The sequence below is a fragment of the Trifolium pratense genome, linkage group LG5, assembly GCF_020283565.1.
Source record: "Trifolium pratense cultivar HEN17-A07 linkage group LG5, ARS_RC_1.1, whole genome shotgun sequence".
In the NCBI taxonomy this organism is placed as follows: Eukaryota; Viridiplantae; Streptophyta; class Magnoliopsida; order Fabales; family Fabaceae; genus Trifolium; species Trifolium pratense.
Window position 1 is genome coordinate 49684438 of NC_060063.1, and position 23501 is coordinate 49707938.

Here is a 23501-nt window from a genome sequence, read left to right on the forward strand (position 1 = left end):
TCTTATATATAAGAAAAATTTACTTTTTGGATTTATTGTAAAGTTGATGTATATAAATCGACTACAATATTATCTAGATACATTAACTTTACAATGAATCTAAAAAATGAATTTTTCTTATACATAAGACGGATGGAGTATTTATTTCTATAAATTAGTTCGCTGAAAAATAAGTTAACCTAAACTAACCTTAATAGTACATACTAAATTTTAACCAAATTTTCCTTCAAAATAATTTTTTAACCAAATTTTACCTAAAAATCACAATTTTAGGGATAATTCACAAAGTTTAAAGAGTCACGGATGAAATGTAACTTGCGTAAGTTGCGTGGCCACTTGCGTGATACTACTAGATCATGTGTGCTAGTTCCATGCACGAAGCATTATTTTACCTGACTTTGACTGCAGATTCCATGATGTACTACTCTATAGGACAGGACGCGCATAACGTCTGCAGTGGGAAGGCATTATTGTAAAGTTTACTTATTGTATCCAATCCCTAATTTTTTCAAAATTTGGTATGGTGATTGATGATGGAAATAAATTTTATACTTTTTTATATTATTCGTTCTCATCCAAACACTATCATTGGTGAACTTCTCTAGTCTTTCTTCGCAATTCTAGAGAGAACAAAAAAAGTGTAACGAACATATCTTAATAGTATGTGATCACCTATCATAATTGGTGGAATACTTATAAACATTTTGACGTTCTAGTTAACATGTGAACGTAGAGGTTTTAATATAGAAATTGCATATAATTGTCCTTCTTGTGCATGTGCTTATTTATTTTTAATATTCAAATACTAATGTAAAACAATTTCTATAGTATTTCTAGATGCAAAGTCGTTAATAATTCTGTTTATATCATTTTCTACGAGCATTTCTAGTTCTAATTTGACAAGGATGTTTACAACACAAAATCGCACGCAAAAATAGAAAATAAGATAAATTAGAGATAATTGATGAGTTGCAGACTTGCAGAGAAAAAACTAGAAGGAGACACGATGAGTATGTGTTGGGATCGCTAAAAAAATATTTTTGGATCCAATTTTAGACTTATTTGTTGGAATCTAAGACGGTCGTCCTCTTCGTCTGTATCAGATATGTTCTGTTTATAAGTTTATAAATAGAACAATGGTTTTATTTCTTGTTTGATAGTGATTGAAGATCTATAAAAATTATTTTAATCATGTTTTAAATGTATGGTGGTTTTATGCCTTAGTTTGTTCAGGAATGAAACTTGGTGAATGCGATGTTTTGATGAGCTATTGGTTTATTTGTAATAAGATTTGTATGTTCTTGGAAACTCTTGTTAAACACACCTTATATTTAATTTATTTTAATAGATTCATAGGGCTTGACTTCTTATAGAAAACAATAGTTGTATGAGGATTTGGCGTTTATAACGTTGGATCCTTTTTTTTAGTTTTTCTGTCATTTGACGATTTATTTGAAACTAAGTCGGTATTGGACAAAATTGTTGCTTTTGTTTGGTTTTTCTCATTTCCATAAACAATTATTATTAGTTTGGACTATTTTGATTTTTCTTAGCTAAGGTCAGTGACCAAATTTTGACACTAAGGGATATTAGTTTGACATTTTGATTTAATTTCATTGGGCGCAAGTGACATAAATTTTTTGTTTGCCCCCAGAGTTAGTAATGTTTACGATTATACTGTGTGCGAGTGTAAGGTGACCATTTTAATAACTAGTTTACTCTAAATCGGTGTTTAAAATTATTAAAGTTTTAATGATGTCGGAAACATTTTTTAAAAGTAAAAAATTACAATTCAAAAATATGTGATCTTAGCTGATCAGAAAGACGACTGTGTCCGGCGTTGCTCCGTTTAAGCCTTCGGTGAAGCGGAGGGGGTTGTTTACCTGTAGGCACTTCGAAGCTCAAGTCAATTTTGGTGTGGAGTATAGGTTTTCTCTCAAAGTGAATACGTACCTTTTGGGTGGTTGCGAAGGTTGTATATATAGTTCTTAGCGTTGGGCCAAGACCCTTGATGACGTTAATGGTCATCAAGTGGCTGCCGGAAAAACGGCTGGAGAGCCATGATGAGCAGTAAATGTTCATCATTCCGTGGCCGGCCGTTACAATACGTAGAAGTATTGTGACCGTTGGCTCGCCGTTAATCTTCGTTGGTTGTTCCTTATTGGGTCTTGCTCGACGGCCCAGTTAGCAATTCCTCAGTTTATTGGGCTTCTAGGCCCAGTCCAGAACAATATGGAATCCAAAATAATAAGTTGGCCCAACTTTAATTATCATTCTTTTTACAACTGAAATAATGACTTAATTAATACTGCATTGTCCTTGAAATAATGACTTAAATAATACTGTATTTTATGGTCCTCTTTGTCCGGTGCATGTTGTAATGCAGAAAATAACATGCTACATGAATGTTACACTACGTATGAATGGTGTCATGGTAGAGAAAACTTAAAGGGTTGTTGTGATTGGTTGGAATGCTCCTAAAGAAGATTTTATTAAGCTCAATACAGATGAGGTTTGCAAAGTTAATCAAATGGCAGGTTGTGGAGGAGTGATTCGGGGAAGTCAAGGTGAGTGGATTCGAGGTTATGCAAAGAATGTAGGTAAATGTAATTCGTTCGTGGCGAAACTGTGGGAAGTGCTTGAAAGATTGTGATGTGCTAGACGGATGGGTTTTAAGAGGGCGGAGTTGATCGCACCGACTCAACATCTGTAGTGCAAGTGCTTAAGTTAAGGAAATTTTATAGTTTGGCAGGAGGAACGGTAGTGTAGGAGATTTGGAAGCTCTTGAATTTGGATTGGAATATTGAAATTTCAAATTTATATAGAGAAGTCAATAAATGTGCAAATGCGTTAACTAATGTTGGATGCTGCTTGAACATGAGATTTTATTTTTATGATGTTTGTTTGTTTTTTCTTAATAGCATTATGTTGGAATTTGGGAGTAATCTCCTTGTAATATCTTTTTCTTTTGGCATTTAGTCCTCAAGAATATATAAAATAAAATAAAAAATAGAATATAAATCATGGCTAATTGATGCTCCATCTTACTCATTATGACCATCACATTTACAAAATAAAAAAGAAGGAAAACTATGGTAAAAGAGTCTCACTTTTGATTTTCAATATAGTTTTAATTGGATTTTTCTCATTGTATATTCTAATTAATTGGATTTTTCTCATTGAATGTTCTAATTGCATTTATAATTATGAAATTCCATCAATAGCTAATAAGAATAATTTAGTAGAGTTGTGCTTATATTTCATTCGTTTATAATTTTCTTCTTAACATATGAAATAGTTAAATAATTGTGGTACAGAGGGATTATCGTATATACCTTTGTTTTTATTAAGTATCATGTATATTTGAACAATTTTTTTTTTACGAAAAAAAAGGTGTTCAAATATACATGATAAAAAATGTATATTTGATGAATACAATTTCAATGGTTAAAAGATAAAAAATATATTTAAAAATTTGAAAAATTATGATTAATAACATTAAAAAAAACATAGTTTAAAGATAAAATGTGCCTAATGCCATTTAGTGAAAGGTTAATGAGTTGCAATAACTTATTATATAAATTATTCACCAAATATAACTAATCACACATATTTGGACTACATATAGTAAATCGTTGTAGAAATTTGTTGTGAAATTTGTGTTTCAAAATATAATTTTTGTTTAAAATGATGCAATGCAAAGCCGGTCCCATTATGCTTGCTTGGAATAGAATCATTAAATTCCTAAGCAAACAAAGTATATTAAATTAAATGAACCCCTCAAAAAGAAAATAGTAAAAAAAGAAAAGAAAAAGGTAACTTGAGTTGAGGTTCATCAATCATCACCGACGGAGCATACTCCGGATCTTTGACATAGTACAAGGTTTTATAGATAACATAGAATCACATGAAAACCCAATCACAATCTTAATACATGTCTCATTCACAAAATGAACAACATAAGGTAACTACTCATTTCTTGTTTTCTTCACCATTTTTCATTTTGTGATTAAAAAAACATTTGTTTATTTTAATTTTCAAAAACAAATATTCATAATCCTTATTACATTTACATCATATGTCTATTATTTTCATAAGATGTTTAATTTGATGACATATTGACAAAATTCAATTCTAGATATCATCATCAAAATTTCTTCCTTAGTTAATATCAATAACAAGTTCTTCATCATAAACAAATTTAATTTTATGTATTCATAATTCTAATTCCTTATCTTGATGATCCATAAATTTTGGTAAAATCTAGGACCATGCTAGATGGAACTAGAAGGGATGATGGTAAACAAAAAAGAGCAAAATCCAACAATGAAAAAGACTATGAAGAAGATCTCATAAACCAATTACCAGAAGGAATCTCTATAGCCATTTTATCAAAATTACCAATAAATGAAGCTGCTAGAACAAGCATCCTCTCAAAAAAATGGAAAAATCTATGGACTTATTTTTCAGGTACCTTAGAATTTGAAGGTTCACCTATTATGAAAGACATGAAAAAAGATATGAAGAAAATCACAGGAAGACATTTACAAATGGCAATGGAAATTATGTATGATGCTGAAAGACAAACATATACAAGGTGGATCAATGAATTGTTAGCTTCACTAAAATGTTCATCTCTACAAGGATTGAAGTTTTGGTTTCCAATGAAAAGTGTGAGTGATATTGATAAGTGGATTCATTTTGCAGTTCAAAAAAAGGTTCAAAAGCTTGAGTTGTATTTTGGTCATTCAATTGATTATGTTATTCCATTGGACTTGTTTAAGGTGGAAAGATTTAATTCGTTACGTATTTTGCGTATGAAATCGATCACTGTGACCGAAGAGATGCTAGAGTATTTACTGTGTAACTGTCAACTACTTGAAACATTGAATTTGGTTGATTCAGAAGTTCCAAAAACTATGAAGGTTTCAGGTTCATCATTGAAGTTGAAATGCTTAGAGTTGGTAAGATGTTGGGAATTGACAAAAGTTGAAATTTTTGCTGAGAAATTAGTGTCATTCAAATACTATGGATCACATTTGGAGACAGAATTCAAGACTGTTCCAAGCCTTGTGGAAGCATCTTTTGGAGGATCATTTGTGGAGTTTGTTAGACAAAGCTTTATGTTACAAATAAAAGTGCTTAAATTGGATATCACACAAAACTCACCCGATGTGGTAAATTTCCTACCTACCCTTATTTTCTTTTAGGGTGATTTGCTTAATTATCTTTGTAGCACCGACACTTCTGATCGAAGACGTGTTTCGATGTCGAACACTGACACATATAATTACATTGAATCATAAAGAGTGATATCTATTTTACTGCCTTTTTCTTTCAGATTTATTGGTTAAGTCAACTTCCCAAGTTAAAAAATCTCAAGCATTTGGAGTTGGTTGCTTGTGTTGATGATGGCATAACACTTGGTGCTTGTGTTATGTTATTGAGAGCATCACCTTCACTATGGAGGTTCACAATCAAGGTGAATATTCTTGTGCATCAAATAATGATTAAAATCAATTTATATTTCTAAATCACATTTTTATATATACTTATGCACAAATCTCACCATCTATAGCAGCTCTTAATTCTTGTAGCACCTACCTTTGTCATGAAACATGCATCAAACTTATTATTTACGTCCAAAAGCTAAAGCAATTCTGAGTCTGAATCTGCCGTTTTTACATGTTGCAGATGGTAAATACCAATCCCACTTTTAGAACGCTACGCAAAGTTACAATGGAATGTCAATATAGTCTTAAGGAGTTAGAATTGGTTGGATTTTGTGGAGCAGCATGTGAAGTTGAATTAGTTATGCACATTCTTGAGAATGCAGTTGAACTTCAGAAGATAACTATTGATACAAGGTTACCAACTAAACCGAAATTAAGGCCACTGGTCGAGGAGCACTTCAAAACTTGGAATCATGAGGAAAACAGAAAGCATGCTCTGCGACTAAAGGACAAAATACCACCTCGGATTGAATTTGTTTGTCTTTGACTATATATGATTACCTCTTGTAGAAAGATGCATGTAAATTTCATTCAGAGTTACGAGACAAGTACTCCCTAATTATTTATTTACTTTTTAAGATATAATATGGATTGCAGACTGTTAAGAACATTATAAAATGAATGTTGAGAAGAGTACCTTAAAATGAATTTGCTTGCCATCAATTTCATTGTTAAATACATCAAAGACCTTTCTCAAATTACAATCCAATTCCTAAAAAAACATAACTAAAATAACAGCAAAATCAAAATAACAGAGATAAGACATTTATGTTGTCCAGTGAAACAAAGCATGTCTTTTTATTGCAATCAAAAACATGTTTTGAAACGTAATCAACACTTAAATGCCCTGCTCAAGCATTGCTCGGACCCTCATTGGGAGACCGTAAAGCCGGATAAAACCAGCAGCATCAGCTTGATCATATATCTCACTATTCTCAAATGATGAGATATCTTGCCTATACAGGCTAAAGGGACTCTTCCTACCTGTTACAGTAACAGAACCTTTGTACAATTTCAAAGTCACAGAACCTGTTGTGGTCTCTGTAATCTTTTGCATAAAGGCATCCATGGACTCGCGAAGTGGATCAAACCATCTTCCGGCATACACTAACTCTGCATACTTGAGGGCTAATGAATCTTTCACCTGTATTGTTTCTCGATCGAGTGTCAAAAACTCCAACTCCCGTGCTGCAGCGAAAAGGATAGTTCCACCAGGAGTTTCATAGACTCCACGGCTCTTCATGCCTACAAGCCGATTCTCAACCATGTCGATCCTGCCAATTCCATGCCTTCCACCTATTTCGTTGAGCTCAGCGAGTAAAGATGCTGGTGAAAGTGGCTTTCCATTGAGTGAAACAGGAAGCCCTGACTCTATACCAATTTCCAAATATCTGCACGACATAATGCAAGCTTTCAAAAAGGTATAACTTCCAAAAAGAATTGCAGGGTGCAACCTTTTAAAACCATAACATAAACTTTAGGTTGTGTATAAAGTTAGGATTTGCTTGGATAAACAGTATAATTAAGTGTTTATAGCATAATTGCTTATGTGTAAACCATTTTTATAATAAAAGATAAAATCAAAGCAAAAAGTTTATTTAAAGTTATAATTTGTTTTCATAAACTATCCTGGAAAGCTTATGGAATTGGAAATAAGCTGAAAACAACAAACAGTATAATTAAGCTTTTTTTCATAAATTCTCTCAAACAGTCTCACAAATACTGGTGGTCAGTAGACGAGTTCAAATAAGTCAATCCAAAACACGCCTGTTGGTAAAACCACGAGAAGGAAGCTTACTCTGCTTGATCTGGAGCATCCTCCGGGTCTACAGACATCATGTACATATCCTTTTGTGGCTCATTAGCTGGGTCTTCCAAAATATCACCCTGAAGTGACACAGATTGCATATATCAGAGAAACAGTAAAATGTCCCTCCCAGAGTATAGTTTTTGGATCTACACTTATAAATCATGATCCTAGATTAAACTAAATATAAGCAATTTCAGACAATTCAGCATAGAAATGATGTAGTGTATTCCCTTTGAGGATTCATGTGCTCTCTAGATACCGGTAACAAATGATGGTATTTCTTGAAATACTTCTAAAATTACAGTTCAGACCCTTGGAAACAAATTACAGTGAAGCCAAGATTTTTGTTGTTAACAATTTAGCGAGTCCATAGCATTTTGGTCGATCAGTTACATTATGAATGAAGGCCATCTAACAAACATTAATGCGGTGAATAGGAAAATAAATAGCCATATGTGCTTCCAAACATGAAGACAACTATGCCAGCATCCTTTTCATGGAATCAATTAATTCAAAATAAAAAACACACTAAAGTGGTGACACTTATATAATCGCAGGATTTTTTTACGTTTCATAGAATTTGTTGATCTATTAGAAATTTGTATATATTGCTTTGATATGTGACGAAATATGTATTCTTAGAAGACCAAATTTATTACTTTGAAAATGATGACATGACCTTAAATTCAATAGCAGCTATACTAATAATGCTAAGACCCAAAGATTAAAAAAAAATAACAGACAAATCATTAGACTTGGCCAACATTCAATTCAACACTATAAATAGAGCCAGATTGAGGATAACCACAATGCATACCTCATGGCTAAGGTGCCATAGGTTCCTATCCCTGCTATATATGGATTTCTTTGTCACTGGAACAGGAACGTTATGCTTTTTAGCATACTCAATCGCATCTTCTCTCCCTGTAATATCCCACTCCCTCCATGGAGCCACAATGTTTAGCTTGGGGTTCAGAGCAAAGAAGGTGAGCTCAAATCGAACCTAAATGTTTATAAACAAAATCAGTCAGAATAATACAATTGACATGACATAGTACTGTAAGCATAATAGTAACTAGTAAGACATGCCTGATCATTTCCTTTCCCAGTGCACCCATGGGCGACAGCATCAGCTCCAACTTCTTTGGCAACATCCACCATGGCCTATCAGTCAGCAATCATCAATCAATATAAGTTTTTATTATACTTTAGAAGCGGGGGGCTAACTTTGTTCCGCAATCACTGCTAATTACAATTACTATGAACCAAAGACACAGACATGGACACCGGACATGACACAGATAATAATTTGAATGTAACTATCAGACATCGGACACACCATTAATCTGAAAGTGTATGTGCTGCATATTTACGGGGAGAAATGTTTTACCAATTGAAGTAATAAATCAAACTTCAAGCAGAAGTACCTTTGCAATTACAGGGCGGGCCATTGAGGTCCCAAGCAAATACTTTCTCTCGTAAATGGCACCAGCACGCAGGCAAGGATATACGTAATCTTTAACAAATTCCTCCTTCAAGTCCTTTACGACTAATTGAGAAGCCCCGCTAGCTTTTGCTTTGGCTTCTAAACCATCTAATTCTTTTATTCCCTGTGAAATTAATTTTGTTACCAGACAAACAGCATGTCAACAACAAACTGAGTAAAACAAATCTCTCAGCCGGATATTTACAATCTTCTAATAACTAATTTAAACAACAAAAAACTTTGTTACAAAAAATGAATTCCAAGAGTCGCGACATACTTGGCCAACATCAGCAGTGAAGCACACAACATCACATCCGTAATTCTCTCTGTAACACCAAAATCATTAAATTAAATAAGATAACAAGAACAAAATAATACAACAATAGGTAGCTTCAAAATGGTTTATGATCTTTAATAACCCATTCCACTCAGAAAATTAAACTACATCTCTAAACTACTCAGTATTTTTCATTCAAAATATGCAAGGGAGACGATCGCGAACTTGTGATGGAAATCTAGCAGAAAAACGAAAGAAGAACGAGGAAGCATCTATACCTTAGCCACGGAACGATAACTGATGTGTCTAAGCCACCACTGTACGCCAGTACAACCTTGTTCAATTTTCCTCGTAGCCCGCTACCCTTCTTGGCTTCAGAAACTTCTACATTTGCATCACTGTGCACTACTGCTTTGACAACTGCACATCATGAAAACTTAGCGTTATAAAAATTAAATTTAAGTATCAGACAACACCAAATCAGTATAATCAACCGGTGAACACACGGAGCATCCACTGATGCATTCAACATAAACCATTCATAACCTAAGAAGCCACAAATTAGGCTTTTAGAAATTTATTTATCATTTTCAAAATTCAAGTAATAAAATGAGTCAATTCATGTCCAACAAATAAAGAATACAATTGGAGACACCATGTTAATAGCTAATAAGGTCTTGAATTCTGTCTTAAATTTATATATATAAATACGACTACGAGTGACGACTTCGCAACCGCAATTTCGACCACATGGACTGCATTTTGATGCAATATAAAGATTCACAGCGAACCGAAACTGCCACCGCAATTTAAAACCATGGATTGGCCATTATTTATAAATCAAGTAATTTAAGACAATGCAAACCGTATACAATTTTCAATGGATCTTGAAAAAAAAAAATCTCACCTTGAAGTCTACCGGCACCAACACTAGCTTTTGGCTTGAACTACACATGGTAGAAAAATCCAAAAATAAGACACACAAAGATATAAACAAAAAATGGTGACAAAATATAAAGTAAAAAACATATATTCATAAACTTATTGTTAAAGTTTTAACTTTTTAAAATCACCTCTTTGAATGAACATGTGTTTGATTTCCAGAACCGATTAAACAAAACATGCTCTGCAACAAAAAAAAAAAAAAAAAGTGAAATGTTATTAGGATTCAAAAAATGGGGTTTTGAAAGAGATTGAAATGAAAATAAAAGAGAATTAACCTGTTGCATGTAGAGAAGAAGGAGGAGTGATAGTAGCGCATGGTTTCAACTGAGCCATTGTTGAAGTGAACAAAAACAAACTAAGTGCTGCTTTGGTCGGCTAACGGTGGCTGTGCGGAGATGATTGCTGTGAACTGATAAAGAATGGTTTTTGTGGTGGCGGAGATGGTGGGTTGCGGCGGATTTTGGGGCTTATAAGTTATAACTTAGAGCTGCTGTCGCAGTGTTTACTACCAGGGTTTTAAAAGTTTCAACTTTGAGGAAATGACCAAATTGGTCCCAACATTGTAAACTTCTTCTGGTCACGGATAGATTTGGAGTCACTTTTGTCAGCAGTTTCGCATCCTAATAAATCACGATCGTTAATTTGAAATTGTACAGTGTACTACCAATAATCTATTACTTTTTTTTTTTTCAATACACTATTTCTATTACTAATATATTAAAATTGATTATCAACAAAGTTGCTGATTTATCATTATTATTTTTAATCATGTTGTAATTTCACTAAAAAATATAAATAAAAATATATATAGAACGAAGATGAGATAAGTACAAAAAAAATAAATATATATATATATATATAGGGGTTTTCTAACTAGACCCTAGTTAGGTCTAAGTTAGCAAGGTGCACATTTTCAATTGGACCAAAATACCCATTCTTTTTAATTAATTAACCAAAATACCCATTAATAGACGCGGATCCAGTGTCGCGCGCGTACCGAAGGACCATGGTTACAGACCGTTGATTTCCATCAGACAGCCAATATCTGATCTCATCAAGACTGTCTGATCAATCCGACAGCCCAGATCATCCTGATCCATCAGATTCCAGCGCGTGCGCCACACTGGATTACACCCTGGAGAGAGAAAAATTTGCTTTTTAAAAGTAGGACACGTGTCACACAATGGTTGGCTGGACGCGATTTTTGTTCATTTAATACTTTGAACTCAATTATTTCGTTGTAAATTAATTTTTTATTTTTATTTTTTATACCATAATTCATAATTTTTTTTTTCTACAAATAGAGACTTGGTTCGTTTGATTTGGACACCGAAAAAAAAATGCAATTTTTCACTACCTTAATCTCATTTTTTGTCTACTAAATACGTTACTTGTGTGTTGTAATTTAACACGCACCACTCAACCAACTCACTGAAACCATTATACCAGGAAAATAGTAGATAATATTCTGGAACTTTTGGTATATTTTATGAAATTTTTGGAGACCTGAAACTATTTTTAGTTAATTAAATGAGATAAAACGGTAATTAAAAACTAATGTTTGCTTCTGAAACCATTTTACTGGTAGAATGGTTGCACATAGTTGTATTCTGAAACCATTTTACTGGTAGAATGGTTTCAATGAGTAATTTATTAATTGTGTTTGCTTCTGAAACCATTTATCTGGTACAATGGTTTCAGAGAGTTGTAATCTGAAACCATTTTGCTGGTAGAATGGTTTCAGTAAGTTGATTATTAGTTATTTGCTTCTGAAACCATTTAGCTTGTAGAATGGTTGCACATAGTTGTACTCTGAAACTATTTTACTGGTAGAATGGTTTCAGTGAGTAATTTATTAATTGTGTTTGCTTCTGAAACCATTTATCTGGTACAATGGTTTCAGAGAGTTATAATCTGAAACCATTTTCCTGGTAGAATGGTTTCAGTGAGTTGATGTAAGGTAGTGAAAAATGAGATTAAGGTAGTGAAAAATTGGGTTTTTTTTCTGTGTCCAAATCAAACGAACCAAGTCTCTATTTGTAGAAAAAAAAAATTATGAATTTTGGTATAAAAAAAAAATAAAAAATTAATTTACAACGAAATAATTGAGTTCAAAGTATTAAATGGAAAAAAATCACGCCCAGCCAATCAGACAGCGACACGTGTCCTGCTTTTAAAAAGTAGATTCTTCTCTCTCCAGGGTGTAATCCAGTGTGGTGCACGCGCTGGAATCTGATGGATTCGGATGATCTGGGATGTCTGATTGATCAGACAGTCTTGATGAGATCAGATCTTGGCTGTCTGATGGAAATCAACGGCCTGTAACCATGGTCCTGCGGTACGCGCGCGACACTGGATCCGCGTCCATTGATGGTAATTTGGTTAATTAATTAAAAAGAATGGGTATTTTGGTCCAACTGAAAAGGTGCACTTTGTTAATTTAGACCCAACTGGGTCTAAGTTAGCAGCCTCATATATATATATATATATAGAAAGAATATAAGATAAATATAATAAAAAGATGATATGTTTCAAAATATGAATAAAACATATTATAGATATGAATAAAACAGAACAATATATTTATGTTTAAAAATAGGAATTAAAAAAACTCTAGAAAAAATAAGATGAATATGCATAAAAATAAGAATATAGAAATAGAAACATAAACAATATTCGTAATCAAATTTCTAAATTTTTTAATTAAAAAATATACATGGGGCCATTAGTTGTCATTGATAATTTATTCATTTAATTAATTTTACAAGAAATAACACAACACAATTGTTTCACTTATATAATAAATTTTTACCTTAACATAAATATCAAATAAAAGTCAATAGACCTGTACAAATGCACTGGTCTTTTAACTAGTTAAGATTTAAAATATGGCCGTGCAAAAAAAAATGGTTTTGTAAAGTAAAATTATCTCAGTTGCCGATTAAAAATCAGACGATTTAGATCAATTACAATACTATATTATAACAGTAAGAAATCCAATTCGTACAACTCACAACCATGAAATTTGGTGGAAAAGGATTTAAAAACTATAAAAATAAAAAACATATCTAACACTATAATTTATGTAAAATTACAACAAATCATCGTAATTTCGATATATTCATTGCCTAGATACCAAAATCAAATTGGAAAGAAAAATCTTGGAGCACAAGCACAAAGTGGGCGGGGACAGCTTTGGCACTCATCAAATCAAATAGACAACGATTCCCCTTTTCTATCTTTTGCCAATCTGCTTTTGCAATTTATTGGACCACCCACGATTCTTAAATAGTCATGAGGGGTGCTGCTTCTGCTTGCTTAAGTATAAATAGGCTTAACTACATATTTGGTCCCTTACGTTTATTTTAGATTTTAATTTGGTCCCTTACGTTTAAAAAGTATCAATTTGGTCCCTTACGTTTATTTTAGGTTTCAAGTTAGTCCTTTCCGTTAGGTTTGTCACTAACACCGTTTGAACAGTATACGTCTCAGCGTGTACAAGTGCCACGTGTATGTCCACATATGCAAATTGACTGCCACATATGACAAAATTGACGGAAAGGACTAACTTGAAACCTAAAATAAACGTAAGGGACCAAATTGATACTTTTTAAACGTAAGGGACCAAATTGAAACCTAAAATAAACGTAAGGGACCAAATGTGTAGTTAAGCCGTATAAATAATAATTTTTCTGTAAAAAAAAAAAGTATAAATAATAATTTGTGTAAAAATAAGTATAAATAATCATATAATAATAAATAATAAATATATAAAAGATAGATACTATGGAAATTTCAAAGTTGCCCCTTCTTGCATCATGTTGTGGGATTTGGTTAACATCGAAGACTTCGTCGAGTCTTTTATGGTATACAAGTTGTAAATATTATTATAACGAAAACGAATTTTATAAAAAAATTCAATGTCTCAGGTTCGATTTACTCTAGTGCCAATTTCGGTGGGCTAGTCCATACAGAGAAAAAAAAAACTCCGGCTTTCAATGGGCGGCAAGTGGGCGGTGGGATTGGTCGCATCGGATTAGTAGGGCTTAGTCTTAGGGCCGGATACCGAGTTTTGAAAAAAAATAAAATTTCTCTATGTAGCTCTATTAATAGAGCATTACTTGTAATCATTTCACATCTTTGATCAACATATTCTATTTTGAATATTTCTCAATTTTTTTTAAGCAACGGCTTCATCTTCTTCCTCCTCTTCTCACATCCTTAATATGTGTATTGATTTATATATAAGATTTGTGTTTATAGTTTATAATGTTTGTTTTGAGTAGATACTGATGGAGCCAAAGTAGTGCACAAAAGGACAAGAAAAATTGAAGGTCCTAGAAAAAGTATGGAAGACTCTGTTCAACGCAAGATGGAGCAATTTTACGAAGGATCGGATGGACCACCCCTTCGAGTTCTTCCTATTGGTGGGTTGGGTGAAATTGGAATGAATTGTATGCTTGTTGGGAACCATGATCGTTATATCCTCATTGATGCCGGTGTCATGTTTCCAGGGTAAGGCTTACAACTCCATTAGCTCTCCCTTATGTGTGGCTATCACACTTATCACACTCAGACATAGCACATTGAATAAGATAAACTGTCGGCATAGCAAATTTCATATGAAATACTTTAAAATGTTAAAACACTACTGTTCTGAGACTAGAACTAGTCCATTTCATACACTCTAAAGTCTACATGGCTTGCCCCATCATATCCATATCAGCAGAACATGGTGGAACTTCTCCAAGATAGGAGCAAATTACTGTTCTACCCAATATCTAAGGGTGATATATTGGCGGTCCATCTTATTGGGCCTTGGCAAGTCCAGCCCAATAAGAGAACCTTTGGTCCAGAGCTGGGGGGGCTATATAAGCTCTCCTATACAGGAGAGCAAGGTAATACTATTCATTCTCTCAATTACTTTCTCTCTCTAGTATCTCTCTTGCTCTCTTTCCTTGTCTAATTTTGGCATCGGACCACCTGCAGGTACAACCCCTCCATGGATCAGCTGCTCGACCCGCCGTCAACAACCTGCTCAACGGACTGCTAGCTGGTCATCTACCTGTTCTGATCAACAGTTAAGATCAACTACTAATTGGCATTGCATCATATAGTTAAGAATTGAATATATTTTCCGCATGAAAATGATTTGAAAATTTTAAACCCCATTTGCATTGTTAAGTGCTGTCGGATTGCTGCTGCATGATTGTTTTTTGCTCTGATTTTCATTAGCTTTCTAGGTTTACTGGCCTTTTATATTTACACATTGTTCACTTGTTTTAGCGATGATGAGCTTGGGGTCCAAAAGATAATACCTGATACGATACGACATTTATTAAAAAATGGAGCCACAAAATTGAAACAGTAGTTATAACGCATGGTCACGAAGATCATATTGGTGCATTGCCTTGGGTAATGCTTCCTACTCCAAGGAAATATATTTGTTCATCAACTATATCTCTCTCACTTGTTCCATTAGATTTGTTCAAGTGTTTGTCATGGGATTCATCGACCATTGTTTGATGCATTTTGCCATAAGAATCTGAAACTGCACTTAAACAAGCACTCTTAGCTTCATAAATGAGTCAGTATTTGGTGCCATATCTGCTATGATAATTTTAAGGCAATGCAAAGCTTCAAGGAAGATATACAACTATGATCGAATATGTTAGGTCTCTAATTTTATGGATAAATTTACTGGTTATTCATAATGTACGCTTTTACAAACTATATCATATATCTATGGTAATGGCTGTGTTGTGTGAATTCCCTTTTTCTATGTGTGACTGCTGTCCTTGCTTGTCGAAGTGTGATATTTTTAAAATATTTTGCTTACCAAGCTGCAGTCTCAGTGTCTTACATACCCGGAAAATGTGTGGGGTTAAGCCTTGTAAGACAAAGAGAAACTCAAAACAACCATACATACATTTTTTTCATGGAATATTGTGGTGGATTAGGCCATTAGATGTTCACATAATTCACATTGATACCAGTTAGATATGCTCTCAATTGTCTGATGAAATTCAAGTGTGCTATAACATGTACCTGATCTCACAATTATTTTTCATGGAATATTGTGGTGGATTAGGCCATTAGATGTTCACATAATTCACATTGAGTATTTGAGTGTATTGGATTTGATCGTTTGAGTAGCTAACTCATATTATCTTCATAGGTTTGAAGTTTGTTATAGCTTGAACATCCACTAAAATCTGTGTTGGTTCCTTCTCATTTTCCACTCTGCCTGGTTATCATAACACATGTAGAATTTATGTTGCCTTTTTCTTAAATTTTGTCAAAAGGATATAAGCAAACAATATTTAAACAGTATTTTGGAATTGCTTTGCAGATGATGCTTGGATTTGCTTGTTGTTGATTCCACTCCACGACTTGACCTACTTCAGGTCACATGTAAATGATTCCAAGTGTTGTCCCAATCCCAAGATTCCCTTTCCTTTTACAACATATGTGCCAATAATTATTTATCTAATTTTTCAAATATATAAAAAAATTTCCTCCAAATTGTTTTGATTTGATATTTGTTGGATTTGTTTCTTGTTTCCACCGTTGATCACACAAATAGTAATTACAGTTGTATATTCTTGTTTTCCACCTTGGATTTAATGTCACAGTCTCACAGATAAAAAATATTATGATAGATTTGTGTTTCATAAGACATGATAGGATTGGCAATACAACATTAGGGAGAAAATTTGGATAGCCTCCCTTGTAATCATGTCTTAACTAGATGGAGAATAGTCCAGTAGTTAAATGGAGACCAAGGGAAACTTTAGGCTAAACCAAGAGAGATTTAGTAAATGCTTTATCTTTGGAAGTCTCATTATTTCTAATTTTAAATAGGTGAAAGTAGAGGATATTGATACTTATGCGCCTAAGGATTTGCTGATTGTGACAACGGGTTCTCAAGTAAGTTATTTTCAAGGTCCTCAAAGACCGTCTATTTCCATTTCCATCTACTACGAACAAGGAACAAATTTATGGCATATGCACCAAATATTTGCTATTGTGTCGGGCAGAACCACGTGCTGCCTTGAATCTTGCATCTTACGGAAGTAGTCATGCTTTCAAACTGACAAAGGACGATTTTGTGCTGTATTCAGCTAAGGTATGATAACAAATTCGGTGTTTATTATCTGCCTTTTGATTTATTAAAGAATGTTTGCTGTGCTCTGGAAATCATAGATACAACATGGGGTATGGGGATACGGCATTTTTAGAAGATTATAGGATACAACATGGCTATGATACCATATATAAAATTCATATAAGATTAGATAAAATGCAGATCTTAAATCAAAAGAAAAATCGACGTTTTAAAAGTTAACATGGAGTCATTGCACACACACTCACACAGTCAAATCTCTAAGTTATTTAGTGGTGTTGTATTGGTGTAAAAATTAAGAAATTATAAGTATGACACAGGTATAATAACTATTATTTTGACGATTTCCCCTTCCTAGGTTGCTGAGGAACTGATATCAGCAGATGAACTTTTGATTGTATTGATTTCTGAAAATATTTCTGCAAAAGGAAAAGATAATTCTCAAGTTTTTATCTAAAAATCAGTTTATGTTATGGAAATGCTAAACCGGTAATGACTGTTAGGTTATCCCCGGTAATGACTCTCGTGTTATGGAAATGCTAAACCGCATATCAGAGATTGGACCAACAATAGTCATGGGGAAGAAGGAATGTCTACAACATATAGATATGAAATTAGTGGCTTACAAGATTTAGATAAATATGTCATATATGAATTATAGCATAAATTGTTGAAGCAACTGATAAGATATTTATCCACCAGGTTATTAAGAATGGAGAAATGCTAGGTGTTTCACATTTGAGAAATAGAGAAGTCCTTTCTAATGGTTTTATTTCCCTTGGAAAAGAGAATTTGGAGGTTTGTAGCCCTCAAAGTATTCTGGTGGCCTCTTTATTAGAAATTTATAATTTATAAATTCTGTGATACTACCTCCCTTTTGTCATGCAGTTCAAGTATATATAGTGATGGTGACAAAGCTTTTGGTACATCAAGTGAACTCTTCATTGATGAAAGATTGAGAAGTGCATTAGACGGCATCATTGTGGTCAGGTAGATTTTCGAAATAGTTAGTCGAAGTCAGGTTTAAGTGTTTAACATGTTCAATCACATTCTAATCTTGATCATTTTACAGCATGGAAATAAGTCACCCTCAAAGTTTAGACAGTTCCGTTGAAAACACCTTAAAAGCAAAGATAAGAATTACCACAAGATGCCTATGGCTTGACAAAGGGAAGCTGTTTGGACGCACTCCATAAAGCTGCTCTTTCAAGTTGCCCTGTAAACTGACTGGCTCACATGGAAGAAACCGTGTCTGCGATGTTGAAGAAAATGGTGAGGAAGTATAGTGGCAAACGGCCTGAAGTTATTGCCGTTGCTATAGAAAATGTGGTGCATCCAGGGGCAAAATTTGCCGAAATTTATAGAGGTGGTTCAAATATAAAGAAAAAATAGATTTTTTATTTTTTTTTATATATTTTGTCTTGACAATTTTTTGTTTGCAATTTTATAGCTCCATTGATATAACTTTTTGTGATAACTCAATAATATATTGAGAATGATCCCTAAGTATAGTGCTAATACAATGGGTTAAAGATTTCCAGTTTCATGCAACATGCCTATATTACAACTTATATATATAAAATTGACACATTATATTATACTAAGAATGTAAATTTACTCACATCAACCTTAGTAAAACTCACAATTCTCCACAGTAGTCATTTTAAAAATAAAACGAGACAATTATCTTGGACTTTGCGGTAACTCAAACAAGGCAACTACTTTAGTTATTAGTAAGAGGATTTTATAAATTTACAAATCATCTACTTTTTTTTATCTACTTTAGTCTATTGACTCGATTTCCTCTGATTGCACCATTTTTTTTTATTAATGTCGCGATTAAAAAATATAGTTTTGACATGCATCTTTTTTTGGTTGAACGGTTGATAGATGAAATGACAAAGTGATTGAAAATACATACACATAAAGTGGAGTGATCCGGATTCGAACCTGAGTCCTGACGTTCGACACTAACAATTTCGACATTTCTGACAGTTTAGTTAAGATTTGTGGATAGTTTTGACATCCATCTTAGCTCAAAAATTATAATCAACATGCGCTTATTTTATTTTTTTATCTAATAGTCAAAAGTGAAAAGTCCATAATAACATAATGTATATTCCACACTCGATGATTGAAGTAGTTAACATCATGCAGACTAGGAGTGGACAAAATCCGCAAACCGTTCCAAACCAAACAACACGAACCGAAAAATGCTCAAGCGTGCGGATTGGTGCAGATCGTCGAGCCATCAGTCACACATTTTCGATTTTGGACGAGTTGAAATGGAAAAGTTCGGTTTTCTAAAATCAACCCAGCTGTAACCAAACCAAGTTATATATGGGTCTGTTTGGTAAAAATAAGCTATAAGCTAGCTGATAGCTGATAAGCTAGTTGATAGCTGAAAAGCTAGCTTATAGCTGATAGGTGAAAAGCTAGCTTATTGAAATTAAAGTGTTTGGTAAAATTAGCTTTTAAAGTGGTTATTAAATATAAAATTACATAATTGATAGTGGGTAGTTTATTTTTTAGAGTGGGTAGTTATTAAATTAAAGGGTAAAAATGGAATAAAGTGTAAAAAACTATAAGCTATAAGCTCAAATGCTACTTGAAATAGCATCTAAAAAAAAGCTATAAGCTAGTACAAAAAGTTTGTTACCAAACACCTCTAATTTTTTAAAACAAGCTTATAAGCTCATATAATAAGCTATAAGCTAGTTTATTTGTGTTACCAAAGACACCCGTAAAATACAATAAATTGACACAATCTTAAAAATTGTTATAGTTAGTTTCTTTGAAAAGTGGAAACAGGAAACAACAACAAAAAAAAACCACTAACATAATAACAACTTTTTTTTCACTATTCATTACCGGAAATGAAATTTGTAAGAAACAAATATCTCTCCACTAATGCATAATAATAACTGGTTTTACATCTAGCAACACAAACTGAATATTTCTTCTTCATCTCATTTTTTTGTTCATCATCCCTGTGCTTTTGGTTATGTTTTTTATTGCCATTCACTCTGCTTTTGGTTCATGTTTTTATTTCTTTTTCATTGGTCTCTATTTTATCTTTTTTTCTATTCATTCTGGCTTTGAACCATTCTTGCTTTTCAGCATATTTTTTTTAAATTCTTTGGCAGGAAGTGATTCTAGAGGGTGGCATCTAGTATGCACAATGTGCATGATGCACCACGCAAGATGGATGGTGGAATTTTGCAAAACTGCTGAATCTTATCGGACTCCCCCCATAAAGGCTACACAATTACACACTACTTTGTCAGAATTTTTTCATTAAAATATTTTTATTTACGCTTAATTTTGGAGCTAATTAATGAATAATTTGGGCAATACTTTTAATCAATCAACTTCATTAAAAACATAAAGTCAAATGCTAAATAGTGCCCCAGGGGCATTGGTTAAGAATTTAAATTTAGAAGGTTTTTCTTGAGTATTATGTAGTCAACACATGAAAAGTCTAAATTTTAATTGTTTCAATACATAATTTTTCCTTTATTTCTTCTTTTAGCTCCTTAACTAGTACCCCGAGGGCACTAGTTAGCAAGACCCAAACATAAAATAACTCAACTAATTCGAACTGCAAACATTCATCTTCTTTCTTTCTTCATCTTTAATAAATTGAAAGAACACAAAATTCACTAACAGGCAAGCTATACCAAAATCAAGGCACAAATCAAAGATTTCAATCTCAAAACATTTAACATTAAAAAGTGAATTTACTTATTCCTCTTTCTCATTTAAATCATTTTATAATTCCATTTCATGGAATGAATATGCTCATATCGTAAGCATTCCACCACTTTACGATTATGATTCCTTTAGAGTGTGTTTGGATGAGGAATTTTAAAAATTCAAGGGATTTTAAATACTAGGTAATTCAATTGATTCAATTGAATTCCCTTGATTTTCAAATTCTAGTGTTTGGATAAAGTGTTGAAATTTCATCAATTGTAAAATTCTTTGTTTGGATAATGTAATTGAATTTCCTTGCTTTAATTTTATTTGTTTTAATAAAATCGACCATAAACCCAAAATTTGGCCGAAAAACCGAAAAAATCGGTAAAAAACCATAAATCGGCTGAAAAACCTAAAATCGACCAAAAACCCTAAAATCGACTATAAACTCTAAAATCGGCTGAAAACCCAAAAAATGAATCGAAAACCCAAAAATCGACCCTAAACCCAAAAAACGGCCGAAAAACCTAAAATCGGCAAAAATCGAACGAAAAACGAAAAATCGACCGAAAAACCAAAAAATCGACTATAAACCCTAATATCGGCCGAAAAATGGGTTTATAGTCATTTTAGGTTTTTCGGCCGATTTTGGGGTTTATAGCCGATTTCAGGATTTTGGGTCGATTTTAGGTTTTGGGCCGAGTTTTTTGGGTTTAGGGATGATTTTAGATTCTTCGGCCGATTTTTTGGATGTTGGCCGATTTTGGGTTTTTGGCCGATTTTTTGGGTTTTCGGCCGATTTTAGGGTTTATAGTCAATTTTTGGAATTTTGACCGATTTTAGGTTTTTCTGCCAATTTTTCGGGTTGCCGACCGATTTTAGGGTTTATAGTCGATTTTTTGGTTTTTCGAACGATTTTTTGGGTTTTCAGCCGATTTTAGGGTTTATAGTCGATTTTTGGAATTTTGGCCGATTTTAGGTTTTTCTGCCTATTTTTCGGGTTGCCGGCCGATTTTAGGGTTTATAGTCGATTTTTGGGATTTTGGCCGTTTTAGGTTTTCGGGCGATTTTTTGGGTTTTCGATCGATTTTTGGTTTTTCGGCCATTTTTTAGGTTTTCAGCCGATTTTAGGGTTTATAGTCGATTTTTGGAATTTTGGCCGATTTTAGGTTTTTCTGCCAATTTTTTGGGTTTTCGGCCGATTTTAGGGTTTATAGTCGATTTTTGGGGTTTTGCCCGATTTTAGGTTTTTTTTGCCGATTTTTTTGATTTTCGGCCGATTTAGCGTTTATCGTCGATTTTAGGTTTTTCGGCTAATTTTAGGTTTTACGATCAATTAGTAATTTTTAAAAGTTTATAAAGAAGAAGGAATTTCAAATTCTTTGGTTTTAGGTGTCATTTTGAAATTCTCTACATTTAACTTGAACAAAATACTTCATAAATTTCCATCATTTTGAAAATTCTCCAAATTTTTATCCAAACAATGGAATTCACCTCAAATCATTTGAATTCCCTCAAAACATTATTTTACCTCAAAAAATTCATCCATCCAAACACACTCTTAGTTCTTTCGAACAGCAAACAAGTTTCATTGTTCCTGCCAATTAAATTCATCATGTCCCGCAACCCCACTGCTAACACCGCTGGTCGGCGGCAAAGGTCAAGTTGTAGCGTGAGCTTCGACAACAAGGACACCACGGGTCATGGGGGTAGATTCTGACCTACTTGGTTTGAGCTCGAAGCGGAGAACTCAATCCACAACCAATTAGCAAGGAAATATAATTGCAATGGAATATAATGCAACTAGAGAGTTTCACAAAAGGGAATTAAAATCAAAGAAATAAAACATGAAAATGATAAACATTCAAACCAAGAATTTCAGAATCCAGCTAGTGAAAATTCAGATTTGGGTCGAAAGAAAATGGAGGAAGGGAAAAAAATAAAGTTGTACATTTCAGTGGTTAGCTAAATAATTTTGTCCAAAATTTATGTGTTATAATTTGTGTTCTTCAATAAGTTAAAAGAGGGAGAGAAGATGATGGTGGGTTAATATTATTTATTTGAGTTTTTTGATAAAAATAGTAATTAAAATTGACAGGTAACTGGGTAAAGGAGGGAGAGTGAAGGTTGCATCGTGGTCTATCATACTAAATTGACAATTTTTTGTTTGCAATTTTATAGCTCCATTGATATAACTTTTTGTGATAACTCAATAATATATTGAGAATGATCTCTAAGTATAGTGTCTAATACAATGGGTTAAAGATTTCCAGTTTCATGCAACATGCCTATATTACAACTTATATATATAAAATTGACACATTATACTAAGAATGTAAATTTACTCACATCAACCTAGTAAAAATAAAATGAAGATTCTATGGTGCAGTCCTTTTTTGGACTGTTTTGATGCAGTCCATTTTTTTGATCAATATAATTCAATTTAATTCTCACATCAGTGCAAGTCTATGGTCAGCAATGAGCATTATGAAACTCTCACTTATTGCGTATAAGTCTTTTTATTAGTTTATTTTACAAAAAGTCCTTTTATTAGTTAAAATTATTTTAATAATTAAAACTTATTTTTTTCATTTGGATTTAAATCATATTTTCAAAAACAAATATTATCATCACAAACTCACCAT

General features: G+C 33.1%; 2 protein-coding genes and 1 long non-coding RNA gene across 5 annotated transcripts; 2 read left to right on the top strand and 1 right to left on the bottom strand.

Annotated features, from left to right (window-relative positions):
- Positions 1 to 3784: 3784 nt before the first annotated feature.
- LOC123887320 (putative F-box/LRR-repeat protein At4g15060) lies at positions 3785 to 6248 on the top strand. Its single transcript, XM_045936621.1, has 4 exons — positions 3785 to 3964; positions 4268 to 5177; positions 5342 to 5482; positions 5695 to 6248. The coding sequence occupies exons 1-4, from the start codon at positions 3951 to 3953 to the stop codon at positions 5998 to 6000; spliced, it is 1371 nt and encodes a 456-aa protein (XP_045792577.1). The 5' UTR covers positions 3785 to 3950; the 3' UTR covers positions 6001 to 6248.
- Positions 6138 to 10623, bottom strand: LOC123887319 (argininosuccinate synthase, chloroplastic). Its single transcript, XM_045936619.1, has 10 exons — positions 10307 to 10623; positions 10160 to 10212; positions 9994 to 10033; positions 9365 to 9506; positions 9087 to 9135; positions 8751 to 8933; positions 8413 to 8487; positions 8141 to 8326; positions 7312 to 7400; positions 6138 to 6904 (listed from the first exon to the last, which is right to left on the bottom strand). Exons 1-10 carry the CDS (start codon positions 10362 to 10364, stop codon positions 6352 to 6354), a joined length of 1428 nt encoding a protein of 475 aa, XP_045792575.1. The 5' UTR covers positions 10365 to 10623; the 3' UTR covers positions 6138 to 6351.
- Positions 10624 to 14184: 3561 nt separating this feature from the next.
- On the top strand, positions 14185 to 18705 carry LOC123887321. 3 transcript variants are annotated; one of them, XR_006801424.1, is made up of 8 exons: positions 14185 to 14546; positions 15021 to 15111; positions 15318 to 15446; positions 16896 to 16961; positions 17072 to 17160; positions 17860 to 17955; positions 18046 to 18147; positions 18230 to 18678. It is a non-coding gene; the product is annotated as an uncharacterized LOC123887321 (long non-coding RNA). The 3 variants fall into 3 exon arrangements; XR_006801423.1 differs by having other exon boundaries at positions 15318 to 16961; positions 18230 to 18705; XR_006801422.1 differs by having other exon boundaries at positions 15318 to 17160; positions 18230 to 18705.
- Positions 18706 to 23501: the final 4796 nt, after the last annotated feature.